Source organism: Tamandua tetradactyla, chromosome 3, assembly GCF_023851605.1.
Source record: "Tamandua tetradactyla isolate mTamTet1 chromosome 3, mTamTet1.pri, whole genome shotgun sequence".
NCBI classification, from domain to species: Eukaryota; Metazoa; Chordata; class Mammalia; order Pilosa; family Myrmecophagidae; genus Tamandua; species Tamandua tetradactyla.
Window position 1 is genome coordinate 137,579,671 of NC_135329.1, and position 17,677 is coordinate 137,597,347.

At 36.1% G+C, this 17,677-nt stretch overlaps 1 protein-coding gene and 1 pseudogene across 2 annotated transcripts in view; one reads left to right on the top strand and one right to left on the bottom strand.

The window, feature by feature from the left end:
- Nucleotides 1-17,677, bottom strand: part of SCN9A (sodium voltage-gated channel alpha subunit 9) — a 180,572-nt gene that overhangs the window by 31,402 nt on the left and 131,493 nt on the right. For both annotated transcript variants that reach the window (XM_077154056.1, XM_077154055.1), the window contains exon 18: nt 8,672-8,792. In XM_077154056.1, the coding sequence (XP_077010171.1) occupies nt 8,672-8,792 (121 nt within the window). The remainder of the gene's footprint in view (nt 1-8,671; nt 8,793-17,677) is intronic.
- On the top strand, nt 13,270-14,086 carry LOC143676796 (large ribosomal subunit protein eL30 pseudogene; annotated as a pseudogene).

Here is a 17,677-nt window from a genome sequence, read left to right on the forward strand (position 1 = left end):
CCCTGTTAAATTTTCAGGAATTTTTGCTAGCCAGTTGTTAAATGCACCTATTATTAAAAAGCTTAATTATATAAACTTAGAATTAAATAAAATTATTTTGAAACAAAGGTAATAATCAAAACTCATCAGTTTCTAATTAGTTTGCTACCTTTTAGTATTATTCATGCTCTTGAAGAAATTTGTTTGTGTTCTATCTGGATGGTGGTAATACTTTGTACTGTTGGGCTACTGTGCATCTCTTTACAATTTCGCATTTAGTGAAGTCATATCAGTACTTTGGAATTAGCCATGGTGGGAATTTTATAACACAAAAATCATCAGATGCAAGAAATTAGGGCTTATTGTTTTTCTGAAGTAGCCTTCAGAAAGTGATGGAGGAAACGCTAAGAAAACAGATTCAACATAAAAGCATGTCCGGCATAATCAACAAAATCATCTTCCAATATTTGAAAAATCCTGTTCAGATTGTTCACATCAGTGATGAACGAGTGAAGTTCTGATGTACAGGTGTTTCACTTTCCTCTTACAGGTTAACATAAATTGATTTATACCAATCAACGTCCCTGTTGAAGCTACACTTATCCATCAGTTGCATTCACAGCTTGTCCACAAATACAAAAGTATGGTAAAAATCAATGAAAGCATTCTGTGAGAGTCAACTGGCTTTATGGAACTTTCAATAATGAATTTATTTATTTATGTATTTGTTTGTTTGTCTGTTGTAAATTTTGTGCCACACTTCATTTACATCAGTAAAATTTATAATAAATTGATGTAAGTATGTACACTATTTCCTGGAGAGCCAGTGTATTAACTTTTGCCAGCACACACGTGGAACAGATAAAGGAGAAAATTTTTAAGGAGACAGACTGGGTGTGGGTGTGCTGAGAGATGTATGTGCTGAGATCAAGAAGTTGCAGTAAAAAAAGAAGTTAGGAAGTAAAAAGTTTCTCAAAAGGAGGTGAACAGAGCCACGTACTAGAGAGGTCCAGGAAGGTAATGGCTGCAAATGTCAAAAAAAAAAAAAAAATTAGCAGCATAAAATTAATTTTAAAACAAAAAGAACCAGAATCATTTTGACCAAAAAACTGAAAGAACAATCAATTACCCTCTCAAAAACTTCAGGTTTGTAATTAATCTCATTTGAGAGAAAGTAGGAGGTGAGAAAGCAAGAATGGGCAACATTTTTTGATACTTGTTTCAGAAGTTTGTATATTAGGCACTTTAAAAAATGTTAATTTCCTTTTCTATGAAACAATATATTTAATTAAAAATACTCAGTCTATTAATTAATAACTTCAGATAAGTTGTATGTTCTGAAATAACAAAACTACAATTCTCCTGGTGAATTACATGTATTGGAGAATGTCTTATGACTCTTTTTATATTATTTTAGTGCAATTCTTGATAGTTTTAGGATTTATCTCAAACTTAAATACAAAGATCTCATGCAGAACAGAATCTATGAACTTCAAGATATTTACCAGAGGAGAAAATTATTTTTCTTTAAAAAAGGTTTAACTATCTAGAGTTTATTTCTGTTAGTCTTAAGATTCATGAAAAAAATTATTATGATTGATGCAAGGAAAAACACTACGCATCTGAATTAGAAAAGTAAGTAAACTTTTCATCTAAGATGAAGGTACATAAATATTACCCTCAGGGTTTGTCACACCTCAGAGAGTTTATTTCTCTTATTTTCAGGCAGGAGGGCTCAACCGCTTGTCTGGCTTTTATGCAAAAGCAGATCCCATGAGATTGATTTCTAACCTAGCTGGTTAGCAACTTTATCACATCTTCTTTTTAAAAGGTCTATTAATTAAATGCATACATAACAGAGAAACGCTCAAGCATTTTAATGGGTCCCAGTGGGTAAATGCTATTTCTTTTGGGTGATTTCATTAATTTGCTCTGATGGGGCATTATGCAAAGTCTATGCAGGGTTTCATCATGGGAAACTCATACTTTCAAATAAAAAAGAAACCACTGACCTCTTCCAGGACAGACTACCCATTAATACAAATATGACAGCATAATCATTCAGTTAACGTAAAACCTCTTTTTCATCATTTGTTAAGAATTTCTAAATCCTCTAAAACAAATGTTTGTTTTCCATTTTCCTTCCAAAAAAAAAAGAGGGGTAGGCTGGGGAATACAGGGAATTGGTTATTGTGTTATTAAAATTAGAACTGGTTGTTTTATAGGAAGTTGATGAACTCAGCTGAGTTGGCTTTCCCTACCAAATTAACTGAAAATACATTATTTTAAGGAAAGGGAGTGTCTCTCTCATACTCTAATCCATATTATATAATTAAATGACTGTATAATACAAAAGGAGTACTATAAAAACTATGCCAAATCAAAGAATCATGTCATTCTTTTGATTATTTAGGTTGCTACGATATGTGGAATGAAGGATAGTGAAGCATGGTGAAAGGCATGGGGTTAAAGAAGGAATCTGGAGTCTTGAATTATAAAACTATTGGAACATAACTAAGGAAACACATAGCCTAACGGGGGGGAGAAAACAGTGAATAAGAGGGACAGGAGGCAAATTAATAAGACACATTAGTAAAGTGGTATTTACAAAGTTGAAAATATCAGTGGATGTTAGGTGGTTTCAATCATCCTCATCCTCAGTGTAAACTGTCAATTTAGCTTCAATTTAACTGTCTCATACTTCCTTTGATCTTCACGCTGCCTTCCAAGTGACAAAATTCTCTGGAGGCCAAATGCTGCTCTGGACTGGCATTCTTTCTTGTTCAGCCCTTGTAGAACAGTCATGAATTGGTTAAGAGTCATTTCCAGTTCAAGTGAACGAGTTCCTGACTTCCCGTCATCTCAAGCCCACTCTTCTCAAAGTCTTCATGTAGGAATTACATAATTCCAGCTTCTGAGCCCCCAAACTTGGAGTCATCTTTGACACCACTCTTTCTTTCCTATCCCCTAATCGAAACTATTAGCAAATACTTCATACAAAAGGATTTCAGAATAAACCTAAAATGTCAAAACCTCAATATCCCGAACCCTACCATACTAGACTAAGCTGTCATCATTTTAACTTGGATTCCTGCAGGAGCCTCCAAGAGATCTCTTTGCTTTTGCTATTCATCCACGTACACTCTAGATTGCATGCTGTGGTACTTTTAAATCGCATCCTTATAATGTCCTTCAAAGCTCTTATGATAGGGCGGGCACCTACTACATCTCTGACCACAACTTTTACCACTTTTCCATATCTCACTCTGTTCCAGTCAAACCAGCCACTTGACTTTCCACAAATGTTATGCATTTCCCCACCTCAGGGCATTTTCTTTGGTTTGTCTGACTAAAATACTCTTCCTTCTTAGATTCGCATAGTTCATTTCAGTTTTCTTCAGGTCACTGGTTAAATGTCACCTTTGTAGACAGGCCTTCTCTGACCATTCTATATGCCAGGAGATCCCCAACCCTCCCCGTGGTATTCCCCTTTCCACTTCCCTTCCCCATGCACTTATTACTTACTTGGCCTACCTAGAGTAATAGGTTTATTTGGGCAGGAACATTGTTCACTGCTCTGTCTCTAGTGATAAGAACTATACCTGGCATACAGAAGATGTTCAATAATATTTGTTGAATGAATGAAGGAACAATTATGTAAATGAGTGACTAAAAGCTAAAGACATTGTCTATCTGTCAGGCCCAGTGACTGTAAAATCTCCAGTGGAGCAAAGCTTCTTAAACTGATCTGATTCAGAGATATGTGTTTTCTCAGCCACTATCGGTGGTCCAGGATGAGGTTCATTTGAAAATGTGCCTCCATAATATCTCTTCTAGACTGACCTCAATTTAGAAATTATGAATCATCTCAAAATAATTACAGGAACATCTTCATTATGTTCTGAAGGAATAAAATAGCTTTTGTCAAGATGTATTTCAGTACCAGGGCACTTACTCTCTGAAATAGCATAGTATTAATACTTTCCATAAAAAGTTTTTCAAATTCCTTTTTTTGTTTAAAGCCATAATTTGATAAGCCCAACCTCTTTCCAGCTATCCTAAAACTTTAACTCAGGTCTGTTCATAAAATGGATAGGGGAAATCTTGGTGGCATTAGTAACAACTGAAGTTTCCATGGTGATTATCAATTTGTTGAAGGGGCCATAAATGGTGATGAGATTGCTCTGTCTTTAACATGAACAATTCTAAAAGAAACTCCATGTGCTTTGCTTATGGTACTGCTCTCAAAAAAACACAAAATTTATGTTTAATGGGCGTCATGTTTCTTGGCTTCTCACATGAAATGAGTTTGGCTTATATTTAAAGAAAATTCTTGCTTTCCTTATCCTTTGAGGACATGTTTATTTGCATGAGTGTTATAGGAGACTGGTTGAAAAAGTCTTGGAGAACAAAAATAAGTCGATGATCTCTATAAAATTATCGATGCTGAGGGCCTGCCCATAATTAGGCCGTGGGTCATTAACAGCAATGGTAGCATGGTTTCTATAGAGGAGAGTGAATAAAAAGACTTGAAAATAACAATAAGAAAAGTAGGAGAGAAGGAATATAGGCATTGTGCTAATTAATTTATACGCATTATCTCATAATTGCCTCAACATGCCTCTGATACCGCATTATCTCCATTTTACAGATGAGGCATCTGAGGTAACAAGATTTTAAAATGTGCTCCGGGTCTCAGAGCCAGCAGGTTAATAGACCAATTAGAACTCAAGTTCATCAGGCCCTAAAGCTTGTGCACTATGTTACTGCATTACACTGCAACCCTACTCTAGATTTGAGTTTTTGCTTAATGATACAATATCTGCTCAGACAATGCTTGCTCAGTGTGGTGGTTGGGAGATATACCCCAGAAACATTTAACTTAAACTCAATCCATCCATGTGACTGTGAACCCACTATAAATAGAATCTCTGATTAGGTTACTTCAGTTAAGATGTGACCCACCTCATTCAGGATGGGTCTTAATTCTCCGTTTGGAGTCCTTTATAAACAGAATGAAATTCAGACAGATAGAAAGAAAGCTGCAGAGGGAGCAGCCAGAAGCTGAAATCAGTGGAACCGGGAAGAGAAGGGAGAGGCCAGAAAAGGCTGCAGGTGCATTGCCAGGTGACAAAGGATACAAGGACCAAGGATTCCTGGCAGCCAGCCCCAGAATGCCACAAACTTTAGGGAGAAAGCATAACTTTGATGATGCCTTGATTTGGACTTTCTGTTAGTTAGATTCAGTTGTCAACTTGGCCAGGTGAGCATACCTAGTCTTGTTGCTGCGGACATAAGCCAATGGTACGTGAACCTCATCTGTTGCTAATTACATCTGCAGTCGGCTAGGAGGCGTGTCTGCTGCAATGAGTGACGTTTGACTTAACTGGCTGGTGCTTAAATGAGAGAACACAATGTAGCACAGCCTAAGCAGCTAGGCATTCCTCATCTCAGCACTTGTAGCTCAGCCCAGCCCAGGCCTTTGGAGATGCAGAAAGAAGTCACCCCGGGGAAAGTTGTTGGAACCCAGGGGCCTGGAGAGAAGACCAGCAGAGACCATCCTGTGCCTTCCATGTAAGAAAGAACCTCAGTGGAAAGTTAGCTGCCTTTCCTCTGAAGAACCAACAAAATAAATCCCCTTTTATTAAAAGCCAATCCGTCTCTGGTGTGTTGCATTCTGGCAGCTAGCAAACTAGAACAGATTTGGTACCAGAGAGTGGGGTGCTGCTGCAGTTTGCAAATACCAGATATGTTGGAACAGTTTTTGGATGGCTAAAGGGAAGACTTTGGAGGAACCGTGAAGAGAATGATGGAGAAGTCCTGGAGGGCTTGAAGAGACTGTTGGTGTAAATGGAACCACTGCCAATCTTGGCAAAGGAGGACACAAAAGGGAAAAATTGGAGTTTGCAGAGTAAGAACCATGGAAACTCGGGTCTGAAGCCAAGAAACCTCGGCCGGGAGAGTGGACCCACCCATATACATGGAGAGGGTGAGTTTACTCTGAAGGGTGAGGATGAGTCTCCCCTCTCATTGCAGTGGAAGAGTTGTGCAGCCTTGGGCCTTGGAAAAGGCGTAGCATGCTCCTTGGGGGACTGGGAGAGCCTGGCTGCCACCATGTGGAGGGGTTGAGCGTGTGCCCCAGAAATGGCAGAGAGCCCAGGGGTGGCCCTGATGCCTGGAGAGAGTGGAGCCCAGAGGTGGTCTCCTCGATGTTCCCCGAGGTTGATTTGGAAAGAGGCCAGCCACTGCATAGGCCCTTGGAAGGGGTGGGACTGCCACTTTCTATAGCCGAAGGATGAATGACTTTCAGACTTTGAAATCCCATGGCGCTTGCCCTGCAGGTTTTACATCTGTGTTTCTTCCAATTTCTCCCTATGGAAATGAAAATCTGTATCCTGTGAACATCTTCCTTTGCTTATTGGCACCGGACTTGTTTTGAGATTCACAGGTCCACAGCAAGAGAATTTTTTACATATGTGTAAGGTGATGCTTGAAGTTGCCAAGTTGACAAGGGGTGGACATGTGTTAGTTAGATTTAGCTGTCAACTTGACCAGGTGAGCATACCCAGGTCTGTTGCTGCGGACACAAGCCAATGGTACGTGAACCTCATCTGTTGCTAATTACATCTGCAGTTGGCTAGGAGGCGTGTCTGCTGCAATGAGTGACGTTTGACTTAACTGGCTGGTGCTTAAATGAGAGAATGCAATATAGCACAGCCTAAGCAGCTCAGCATTCCTCATCTCAGCACTTGCAGCTCAGCCCAGGCCTTTGGAGATGCAGAAAGTCACCCCAAGGAAAGTTGTTGGAACCCAGGGGCCTGGAGAGAAGACCAGCAGAGACCATCCTGTGCCTTCCACATAAGAAAGAACCTCAGTGGAAAGTTAGCTGCCTTTCCTCTGAAGAACCAACAAAATAAATCCCCTTTTATTAAAAGCCAATCCGTCTCTGGTGTGTTGCATTCCGGCGGCTAGCAAACTAGAACAGACTTCTATTAGCCTCATAACTATGAGTAAATAGTCCCATTGTTCAGGCAAACCCATTGTATGATATTTGCTTGAACAAGAAACTAAAACATCCATATAATGCTTCAAACTTTCCTAGTCCAGGGTCAGATTTACGTCTGTGAATACAATGTGAAATCTGAAATACACATCAGAATAACTTCTGATTATAATCTCCACATTGATGTGATACCAATATGTGCAGCAGTTTAGTTTTATCAATTAGCAAACTTTTTTGCTACATAACCTCTGGAAAATTGTAATCACACCATTTATAAAATTACATAATTGAATCCATCCATGCAATCCATGATTACTAAGGAAAAGATGAGTAAATGTATTTAAGCTACAATATTTGTTAAGTATGTGATGTGTGCTCCAGATCCCTGGAATCTAGCAAATGGTTTAGCATAAAAAATTTATCAACAAACATTTTCTTGTTGATGTGGCTATTGGCAATACAAAGCTGGAGAACACACAGTTCCTGCTCCTTGAGAACTTTACTAGACACTGGAGAAAACCACCTTATAAACAAATAAGTTAGGCAGAAGCCAATAAACTGATAAGAGTAAATCCCTCCCAAAGACAGGAACAAAATGAAAAGCTAAAGACAGAACATCTTTTCCTAGAGAATATCGAAAAAGATCTACTGAGGCGGTAACATGAGCCTGGGTCCACAAATGAGGAGTAGGGATTGTCAGGTAAAAAAGGTACCCCTAAAAGTAAAAGACTGAGACCAGAAGTAAAAGGTTTCACATTTCAAGTTAAGGAATTCAGATTTTATCCCATAGACCAGGGGTTCTCAAATTTTGGTGTGCTTCAGAATCATCTGAGAGCTTGACCCCTTATCCCAGGGTTTTGACCAACTTATGGTTTCTGTGATCAATATGTAGCTAGAAAGGAAAAAGTGCAGGAAAAGTCTTTAGCTTGAGAGTGAAGATTGATCATGGTGTCACTGGGTTAGATCAAGAATGGAGAAAGCTGTGGATTTGGTGGGGGAGGCCCACTAAAGTTTGTTTGAAACTTATAAAGCTTGAGGTGTTTTAGGCCATCGGGTGGAGCTGAACAAGGTGGAGCTGGAGGCCCACCTGGAACTCAGAAGTGAGGTCAGGGGTAAAGACAATGATTTAAGAGGCCATGGCATGGAAACTGCTGTTCAATTGATCGACATGGACGGGACCTCTCAGGGCTGCAGAATAAGAAAATAAGATAACTAAGGACCAGTGATGTGAGGCACTTCATTCTTTAAGGGATGTGTAGAAAATCAGTCATGAAAACAAACGGGAAGGGATTCAGAAATATCAGTGTTGTAAAATAAGAACAATGGCAGGGCATGGCCTCTGAAGCCTAAGGATGGAGGACTTTGAGATAGTCTGTGGTCAGCAATATTGAATTCATGAGTAAAGGGTTTAAAAGGAGAAGTGTGAACATTCTACAGTAGTGACATGCTCTACAGTAATAACGCACTGTAATCATAAATGATCATTCACAGAGTGTCCTCAGCGTGGAAGTGGAAGCTTAGAAAGCTCCAGTGATTTGTTCTTCGCCATAGATCCACAGCAGAGTAAGCACTGAACAGAGGCTCTTCTTTTTTACACAACAATTGCCAGAAGTATTCCAAATTATTATTAAAGATGGAACACAAAACACAGTCAATAGATGCTAAGTGAGGTCTTGAGCTTTCTCTTACCATCTGTGAAACAGGCCTCGGGCTCATCCGAATTTACAGGTTCAGCCTCTGCCTCTTCTCCTTCCCCCAGCAGAGGGTTATCAACAGTGCTGCACTCGGAGGAACTGGACCGGGTCAGCCTCTGCAAGGAAATTCACGACCCCACCAGAGAATTTATTCAGAGCTCATTCAAATCCTACATAAAAGCCATATTTAATTATCAGAGTCATGCAGAGTGTTATGAAAAAGAACAACAGTATGATGGCCATAGAAACAGATAAACACACATTGAGGTCAAGTCACCTGACAATGCATCTAAACTTGATCTATCTACACATCCTGCAGAAAATAAATTTTATTATCTTTATCATGTAAGTATTTGGACAAAATGACCATAAGATTTTGATGTAAATTACCACCTTCACAAAATATTGGCCACATTTTATTGTTATGTTTTATGTTTAACAAATTTATGTACACCAATAATGACTGTTTTAGGACAGCCAAAACTCATATCAATAATATGTAAGTGCCAAATTGCCAACACTTGCTAGTTGAGAGGCTGGATGTGACAGCAGAAAAAGCTTATTGAAACTTAAGAAAAAAAAAGAAGTAAGTAGAGTAAAATAAAATATAAACATATTAGAATCTGGATTTAAGAGTCTGTAGCAGGATGATACAGAGAGAAGGCCTTTCATCAAGACAAAAAAAGTCAAATATTGTATTGGAATCAAAATACCAAGACCATAGGAATTATCTCATCCAACATCACCCATTCTAGTCAAAAAAGTTCAGGATAGAGTAGAAAAGATCATAAAGTATTATTTATAAAAGAAGAGAGAGTGGCTACTAAAGTGAGCACCACATGCAAATTCCAAAACAAAGATTCAATGAAATAAACATGACAGACTTACACATGGGAGTAATGAATTCACTGTCATTATGATCATAAAATTGATCATAACACAAACAAGTTTTCCCCACCCAGAACTTTATATGAGCAAACATGGATGTTGACACACACACACACACAGATTTTTAGAAAAAATACATACAGCAATTGCAGCAAAACTCTGTCAAATATTCCTAATATTCTTTATAAAGAGGAAGAGCAGCACATCAATGAAGGCTCATTTTTCACTCTCATTTTATGACATTCGAATACTGAAAAACTAATTATTACAGCACATGTCTCTCCTATTAAGATTATAGCTTTATTTCTTTTAGAAGAGCTCAAACAAATGCAAGTGCTAAAATTGAGGAAAGCACTCTTTTCAGTTAAATTGCTTTTTTAAATCTATTTGCACCAAATATCATAAGTCTAATCTAAAATGTTTATTTTTGGCAACTAATTTGAAAGATAAGAGTGTCTTTGATAAGGATCACATTAAATTCTCAGTGTCATCACATAATAGTCAACATTAGTAAAAATGGCATCGATAAAGTATTGAACCTAATGAATGATATAAGCAAACAATGTCTTGCTTAAAATAGGAATAAAGAATTATGAACACCATATTAAATAAATACTCCTAACTTATGCACAGAGGCATTATTCTGACCAGGCTGAGGAGTTTGCAGACGACTTGGGCATGCAGTATGAACTTCAACTAAAAGGCACTTGAGTTCTTTAAAGTGATCGAATACATCTACATTACTTTAAAATGATGAGAAAGGGAAATAGACATTAAGTATTAGACTGGATATTCTGTATAACACTTAGGGTTTTAATAATGCGTTTCTCCAGGGAACAGTGTTTGGGGAAATTTGTCATTATTAATCTGTCTTGTGTGCCCATTAACATAAAAACTACTTTTAAATGCCATATTTAAATTACAATTACTTGATGGCCTCAATTCTTGACCTCTTAGCTGCAAGTGAGCTGTCATCAGTGAGGTAAGCGATAAGACATGATGATTTTGTGGAAGGAAGATCAAGCCCTTCAACCCTGAAAAAAATAACTTTTGGCCTAGATTTGGAAGAACTACTGAGAGAAAGAAGACACAGCACCTCCCTACAATTAGCCAGAATATTAACAACTAGGAAATAAATAATGCCTATCTTTTTGCAGGCAACAAGTTTTAAATAAAATGATTCTTATCTGCAGAATTCTGACAGACTAAATTAATGAAAACATCTTTAATATCATTATTTGGTTTTCTTGCTCTTTAAAAGCATTAGCAAAGAGAATTTATGCCAAGTTAATTTATGAGCAAGTAAAAGTTCAGGTGATTTTATTTATTTACTGCTACAGCAAACTTTTTTTTGCCCCCCATAGTCAGCTTTTGTGGGGATTGTGAATTAAATTCAGAGTCTGGCTCAGACTTTATATCGTCAATTATATCATTCAATATTATTGCTAGTTGGTACAGAAATCATCAAAATATTCTATATGAATTACAGTTCATCTGTATTAATCTATAATTAATTTGTATCCAAATTATTGTGGATTATAGAGTTTTAGAAAATCAATGTATCCTGTGAATGATTTACACAGTAACTATTCCAGTATATATAAAATTAAATATCTATGCCTATATCCCATCTGTATTGACAGCTGGTCTCTAATTCATGCAGCCTTTGAATTCTATACTTGCTAAAGTTGAAATTTCTTTAACAGGGTCCTAAAATGATGTCTTTATATAGAAAGGCTAAAACCTATAATAAACATTTTCTCTTGGAGTGAAAGTCATTTAATTCTCATAACAGCATTGTTTGATATAACTATTGAATCTCTTTTAGTCTCTTGCTACACAGAGAAGATCATGCCAATCATTGTCATTCTGTATCAATAACTTATGATTATTTCTACTTACATAAACTCAATAGCTTGTTCTTTAGTTTTTTTCTTATAGTTTTATAGTGGAAGAATGACCACACTAAACTAAGATGAGTAGTAACATAAATACCTTAGTGTGAAAAATTTTCTTCTCAATATTATAGATTTTGTAATTTTCTGTAATTTTCACATGGGCATGACTTTGTAATAAAATGTGAAAGATACTTTTACTCTATCCCTTATTTGCTTGTCAGCGATGACGATTTATAAAAATCTTGGGGTCCATATATAAATAAAATGAAAATAACTAAAAATAAATGTAATATAGGATCATAGAGGTAGATTTAATTACTAGTAAGTATGCCACAGTTGGAATTCCTGCCTTTTTATTGACTAGTATGATAGTGGCTGTAGTACCTTTTCTTTAGATAAAAGTGGCATACTCAATTCAAAAATTTAAATGCATAGTAATATATATAGTCAAGTCCCCTCACAGTACACCTGATCTTTCATTCCCTAGATGTAACTTTGGTACTATTATTATTTTTTTTTGTATATCTTCATTGTGTACCCATAAATACTATATTTCTGAACTATTTGTTATTTTGATTGTAAATTTATGTAGTTATCTAAGAAATCCCTTTCAGTTACTGAAAAGAGGTGCCCTGAAGGTGTATGTTTTCTACATTGTTTTCTACAATGTTGCATGTGTGAATAGAGGCTCTGTGGTCTGACATGCTTAAAAATAGATGTCACCAAAAAATAAAAGGGGGGCAGCGCAACAGTGGCTCAGTGGTAAGAATTCTCGCCTGCTGAGCTGGAGACCTGGGTTCAATTTCTAAAGCCTGACCATGCCCCCCCCCCAAAAAAAAAAAATAGATGTCACATTAGGTATTGCCCTAAGTTGGACACTTGGTTAAATTTGTTACCAATATTCCCTGAAACAGGCATCAACACTGTAAAGCTATTTCATGACTATGGGTGGTGGTTAGTACTAGCTGGTCATTTCTTGTTCTAAGAGGTATAGAGTAAGATCGTCTAATAACCTGATAATGTGGCACTCAAAAGAAGAACACCATTAAATAACACTGTAGAAAACACAAATTCAACAAAAATCCACTCAGGGAGGATACCTGATGTCAAAACATTCCCCCAAATTTTAGTTAGATTTAAAGCATACCATCTGAGTAGCAGAGCCTAGGGCAGTTATTTTACCCGATAATGAAAACAAAGATACATAGAAGACAGCAAGAAGGTTGAGAAAAGCGTATAAATGGAAAGGTATGGGCATAAAAGGGGAGAAAAATCAAAGGAGAAATGTGTGGCAAACTGAACTCCACTGTATGTCAGTAAGCAAGAAAGACATTTTATATTAGCTTCAAGTTGATACCACCCATTCATAAATTTTACAGCATAATTTACAATTGATGCCCATAATAATGATCCTGAATCATTAAGGAGTAAAATAGTAAAGTTCAGAATCAAGGATCAAAGGACCTTCAGAGTGGAATTCCACACATGGTCAAGAATCCAGTATTTTCCAAGTTTACCACTTCATTAAGGAATAAATGAATTTTTAAATGTTCTTTTCTGGCATAGAACCAAAATATTGCTTTCTTCTCCCTTGCAATTGAATTGTTAGGACCTTTTTGTTTTGTTTTGTTTTCTGAATAAAGGCAAATATTTTCTTCTTACAGGCTTTACTTTGTTGGAGACCACCTTTCCATTTGTGTTTTTCATCTTGGGTATAATCATATTTAATTTCTTATATGATTTCGCTTCTGGTACCCCCTCAGGGCCCTTCCTATGCCCTTGCTCAAGATTCCTTTTTAAAAGGTAATTGCAAAAATTGCTTTTGTTTCCACCCTCCCGGGCCATCTTGGAAGCTGTTCTTAGCTGGGGGCCATCCCAAACCTTAGAGAAGAAGACAGTGGCCACAAAGAAGATGAAAACATCTTTGGCATCAATCAACTCAAGACCCCAACTCATTAGGAAAAGTGGGAAGTACATGCTGGGGTATAAGCAGACTCTGAAGGTGGTCAGGCTAGGCAAAGTGAAACTGGTCATCCTCGCCAACAACTGGCCAGCCCTGAGGACATCCAAAATAGAACAGTATGTCCTAAAAGCCCAGACTGGTGCCCGTCACTCTTCTGGCGACAGTACTCAATGGCCTTGACGTGCAGAAAACACTGCAGAGTTGCACAATGGCTATCGTTGATCCAGGCAACTCTGTATCATTAGAAGCCTGCCAGGACAGACTGACAAAAAGTGATTCATATAAAACTTGTCTTTAATAAAACTGGCCAAGCTTGTTAAAAAAAAAAAAGGTAATGCCCTCAAAATACAGATATCTTTGATCATTGGAAAAAATTATAGTAGTTTCCTTTCTATTATCTGGATTTTCATGTCACTTCCACCAATTTAGCAGAAAACTGTCAGTTTCTTTCCTAGTGACAATAAACTAAACAACAAAAAAACGAAACAGAATGACAAACATTAAAACAAACTACTTGTACATTTAAATGATTTCTGCTATACTCTAAAACTACTTACAAAGAGCATGGGCAAGGAAAGACAACTTCCAATGAATGGAACTATTACCAGTTTTTTTTCTTAAATGTGGTTGTCTAATATTGTAAATTCAAGGTAAAGTAAATATTGGCATGAATAAAATATATCTTTCCTGCCAAAAAAAAACAAAAAACAACATGGCTAAAAGGGTAGTGCACCAGTGGCTCAGTGGCAGAATTCTCACCTCCTGTGCCAGAGACCTGGGTTCGAGTCCCAGAACCTGCCCATGCCAAAAATATATATATATATGTATAAGATATATATACATCTTTCCTAACCTGTGTGTAGGGGACTTCTGCTAAATGGTCATAAAACTAAAATCCTTAAAAGGCAAATTTGCTCTTAATGTACAAAAAAAAGTGCCATATTTCAAGTTATTCTTCACAACTGATATATTCAGAGTTTTTAAGTTTATCAGGAGAATGACCATTCCTTAATACGCACCTTATGTTTACTAAATGTAGTTTGATTTGGAAAAAAACACTATATATAGATATGACACACACAAATATATACAGACACACACATCTCTGGGAAACATGTAGCTTTCTCAAAAATTGTATGATTCACATATATACATATATATATGTAATTCTATTGTATATGTGTGTACCTTTATGTTCCAGTTGGAGGAAATTTACTATATTCTGGAATAAAACTTTTTAAAGAAAATACCACATCTAAATCACCACCAATTTGAAATAGAAAAGTGTAACTTTTACTTAGGCACATTTAAAAAATAATTGTAAGTAAAGTAGGACACCAATAGCACTTTTTTTTTTTTATTTTGCAACTGTTATTATCCCTGAGTGTGTCAATTTCAGGATAAGTTTTACTTTCCTCATTCCACAATGTATATCAACAATATAAACATTCTAGCAATGGAAGAGAAATTCAAACTATGAACTGGATTCTTAAAAAAAAAAAAAAAGGCAAGGTTCTTATTAATATGAATATTTTCCTTAAGAAACTATTAGAGTTCAGTCATTCAGCAATGTATATTAAATTAAAATTAAAAACAAAATATTATGGCTAAGTAGTCTTTCTTTTATACTTGTTAGAAGAATTAGATAAGGCAGTACATATTACTCTGGTTTCAATTTTAGAGAAAGGGCTTTATTATTTATTGTTAGGTAGATTTAGTGTCACTTCATATGTTCCACTGAAAATGTTCAGCTTCTTAAGGCCACTCTGCCTATCTCTTAGTGGTGATAGATAATTGAAATGTATTCTCATCAGTGAGAAAAAGTTGCTTCTAGGATCAAATTAAGGATTTAAAGCACTTACAATATTGCCCATTCATTCTTAAGCCGGGTCTGTCAGCTTTTAATTAACACATTTTATTCAATCACACTGTAAAATCAAATTTTAATTAATGAACTGATGTAAAAAATAAGGTCCTAATTATCACTATTTAAGATCATTTCAAAATGTATTAAGTTTAGATTGTAAGCTAGGTGCCCTGTTTCTACAATTCGTTAGATTTGTAGAAAGCAGCTTAACTGTATGAGTTTTAATTTCCTTAGCTGTAAATGAAGGATTAGAACTAGAATGGCCTTTTCCTGCTCTGAGGTTTTATATATGAAAGTTTCCCACAAATACTGTTTTTAAAGAGTCTTAATTTACTCAATTTAAATTTGATAATTTAATGTGACACACATCTATGCATATTTAGATTAAACTGGAGGTGAAAGTTGATAGAGATTTCCAAATTAAATTTTGCTTCAAAGGCTTTTGGTACACTCTATATCTTACTTTAAAAATCCACACAATAAAAAACCCTATTAGCATGCACTTGAAATCACCTAAATTAGAGAAATATTATCAAGGAAGTAGTCGAGAGAATCACAATAAAATGATGGAATTGCCCCAGTGACATGCTGTGATATCATTTCATCTATGGAACAACTGCATATGTTTCTACTTTCTTGCAATGGGTCAGGCAGAAATATTTTGTAGCTGAACAGCATGCAAGACACTGAAAAAAATATCATATATGTATGATTTTTTTTAGGTAACCTGTGTAAAGTGGTCACACATGTCTCTGCCTGGTTAAAAGCACAGAGCTGCGTCCTTGATTGATCCAATTTGACTTTACCCCTGTGAGAAGTAAGAAGGTTAGGTACGGAAGTTCAGAAATCCAGCATGATGAAACAGTTTAGTCAACTATGATTTAAAGTGTCTAAAGTCACATACCTGTAAACTGAAATTAGTTATATGTTTGAAAATACATGCTATAAGTTCACTATATAATTTCTCTGTATTAAGCCATTATATTTGAAACACAACAATAAAACTAAATATTAAACATAGATTTAAAAATAATCCACTAAACGGTTACATAATTCCATTTTTTAGGAGCAAAATTTAAATGCTATAATGTACTAAAGCAATCTTTTTTGAATACTGTTTACATTCTAAAACAAGCGAGTCCCAATGTTGAGATGGGGTGTGAATAATGCCTAGTTCGAAAAGTCATATTCTAAAATTATTCTTTCTTAATTTGTTTTTGGTCATATTTCATTTGTTTTGACATTTCAAACAGCATTAGAGGAAGGTGAAATTTTCAAATTTATCAAATGTTTAAAAAGAATAAGAAACTGATATAAATATGTCGTACTTATATTTCATTGTTTCCATGGCATATGAACATTCAATAAATGTGAAAAAAATTTCAAATAGTTTGAATGAACCCTCAGGAAAGAAATGGTCTAAATAAAATTCTAAAAAGTATATTCTTTAAAAAGATTCTATACAGAAAAGGTAAGATCAAATCCCAGCTTCTTTCAAATGCATATGAGCAATTAATTCCTAAATCTTAAACCAAGTCAAACATATTGTTGGAAATGTATATTATATTTCCTAAAATGCAATGAAAAGCACATATCCATTCTGCCTTCTTTTTGAAGGCAGTCACTACTTGTTTGAAGAAAAGCCTTTGATTAAAAAAAATCTAGAGGGATAGGCCTAACAATGTAATTAAAACTCCCATAGAGTAAAAGGACAAAATATCTGATATCTGAAAATATTTAAACTTTTTACCAAATCACAAAAAGGATGCAATTCCTAAAAAGCAAACACATTTAAGCCAAAGATGATGGCTTTCAAAACTGAATGCTGAATGTACTAATGGGCGGATGGATGAATGAATGAGTGAGTGAGTCAGATGAAGGATGTGAATGACTTCCTTTCCCTGGGGTTTCCTTCTCCACCACATAGTCCAGTGAAATTCTCTCCAAGGTCATAGAGTTACTCAGGGTCAGAGCTAGGTTTTGAACCAGGTATTTTGCCTGCAGTCTGTGTCTGTAGTCATATCCAAGGGAATGGTTAAGATCTACATAAGATCTAAGAAGAAAGCTATAAAGGAGGGAAGATATGCAGTTCAAGAATCTGGGAACCCAATCTGGATGGAGAGTGGGAGTTGAAGATTATGGGAATCAGAACAGCGGAAGTTAGTACGGAAGGATAGTAGAGACACTTTAGATAAAGAGACTGCATTTCTTTAGGAGTCCAAATTGGAAAAAGAAAAACAAGTTATACTGGGAACTTTTTAATCTCAAGCAGCTAGAGAGACCCTAGAACAAAAGGTCTTCACAGTTGACCACAGCTTAATTACCTCTAGTTACATAACAAATTGCCTATAGATGGTAAACCTTCCTAATTTCTCAATTCTAGTA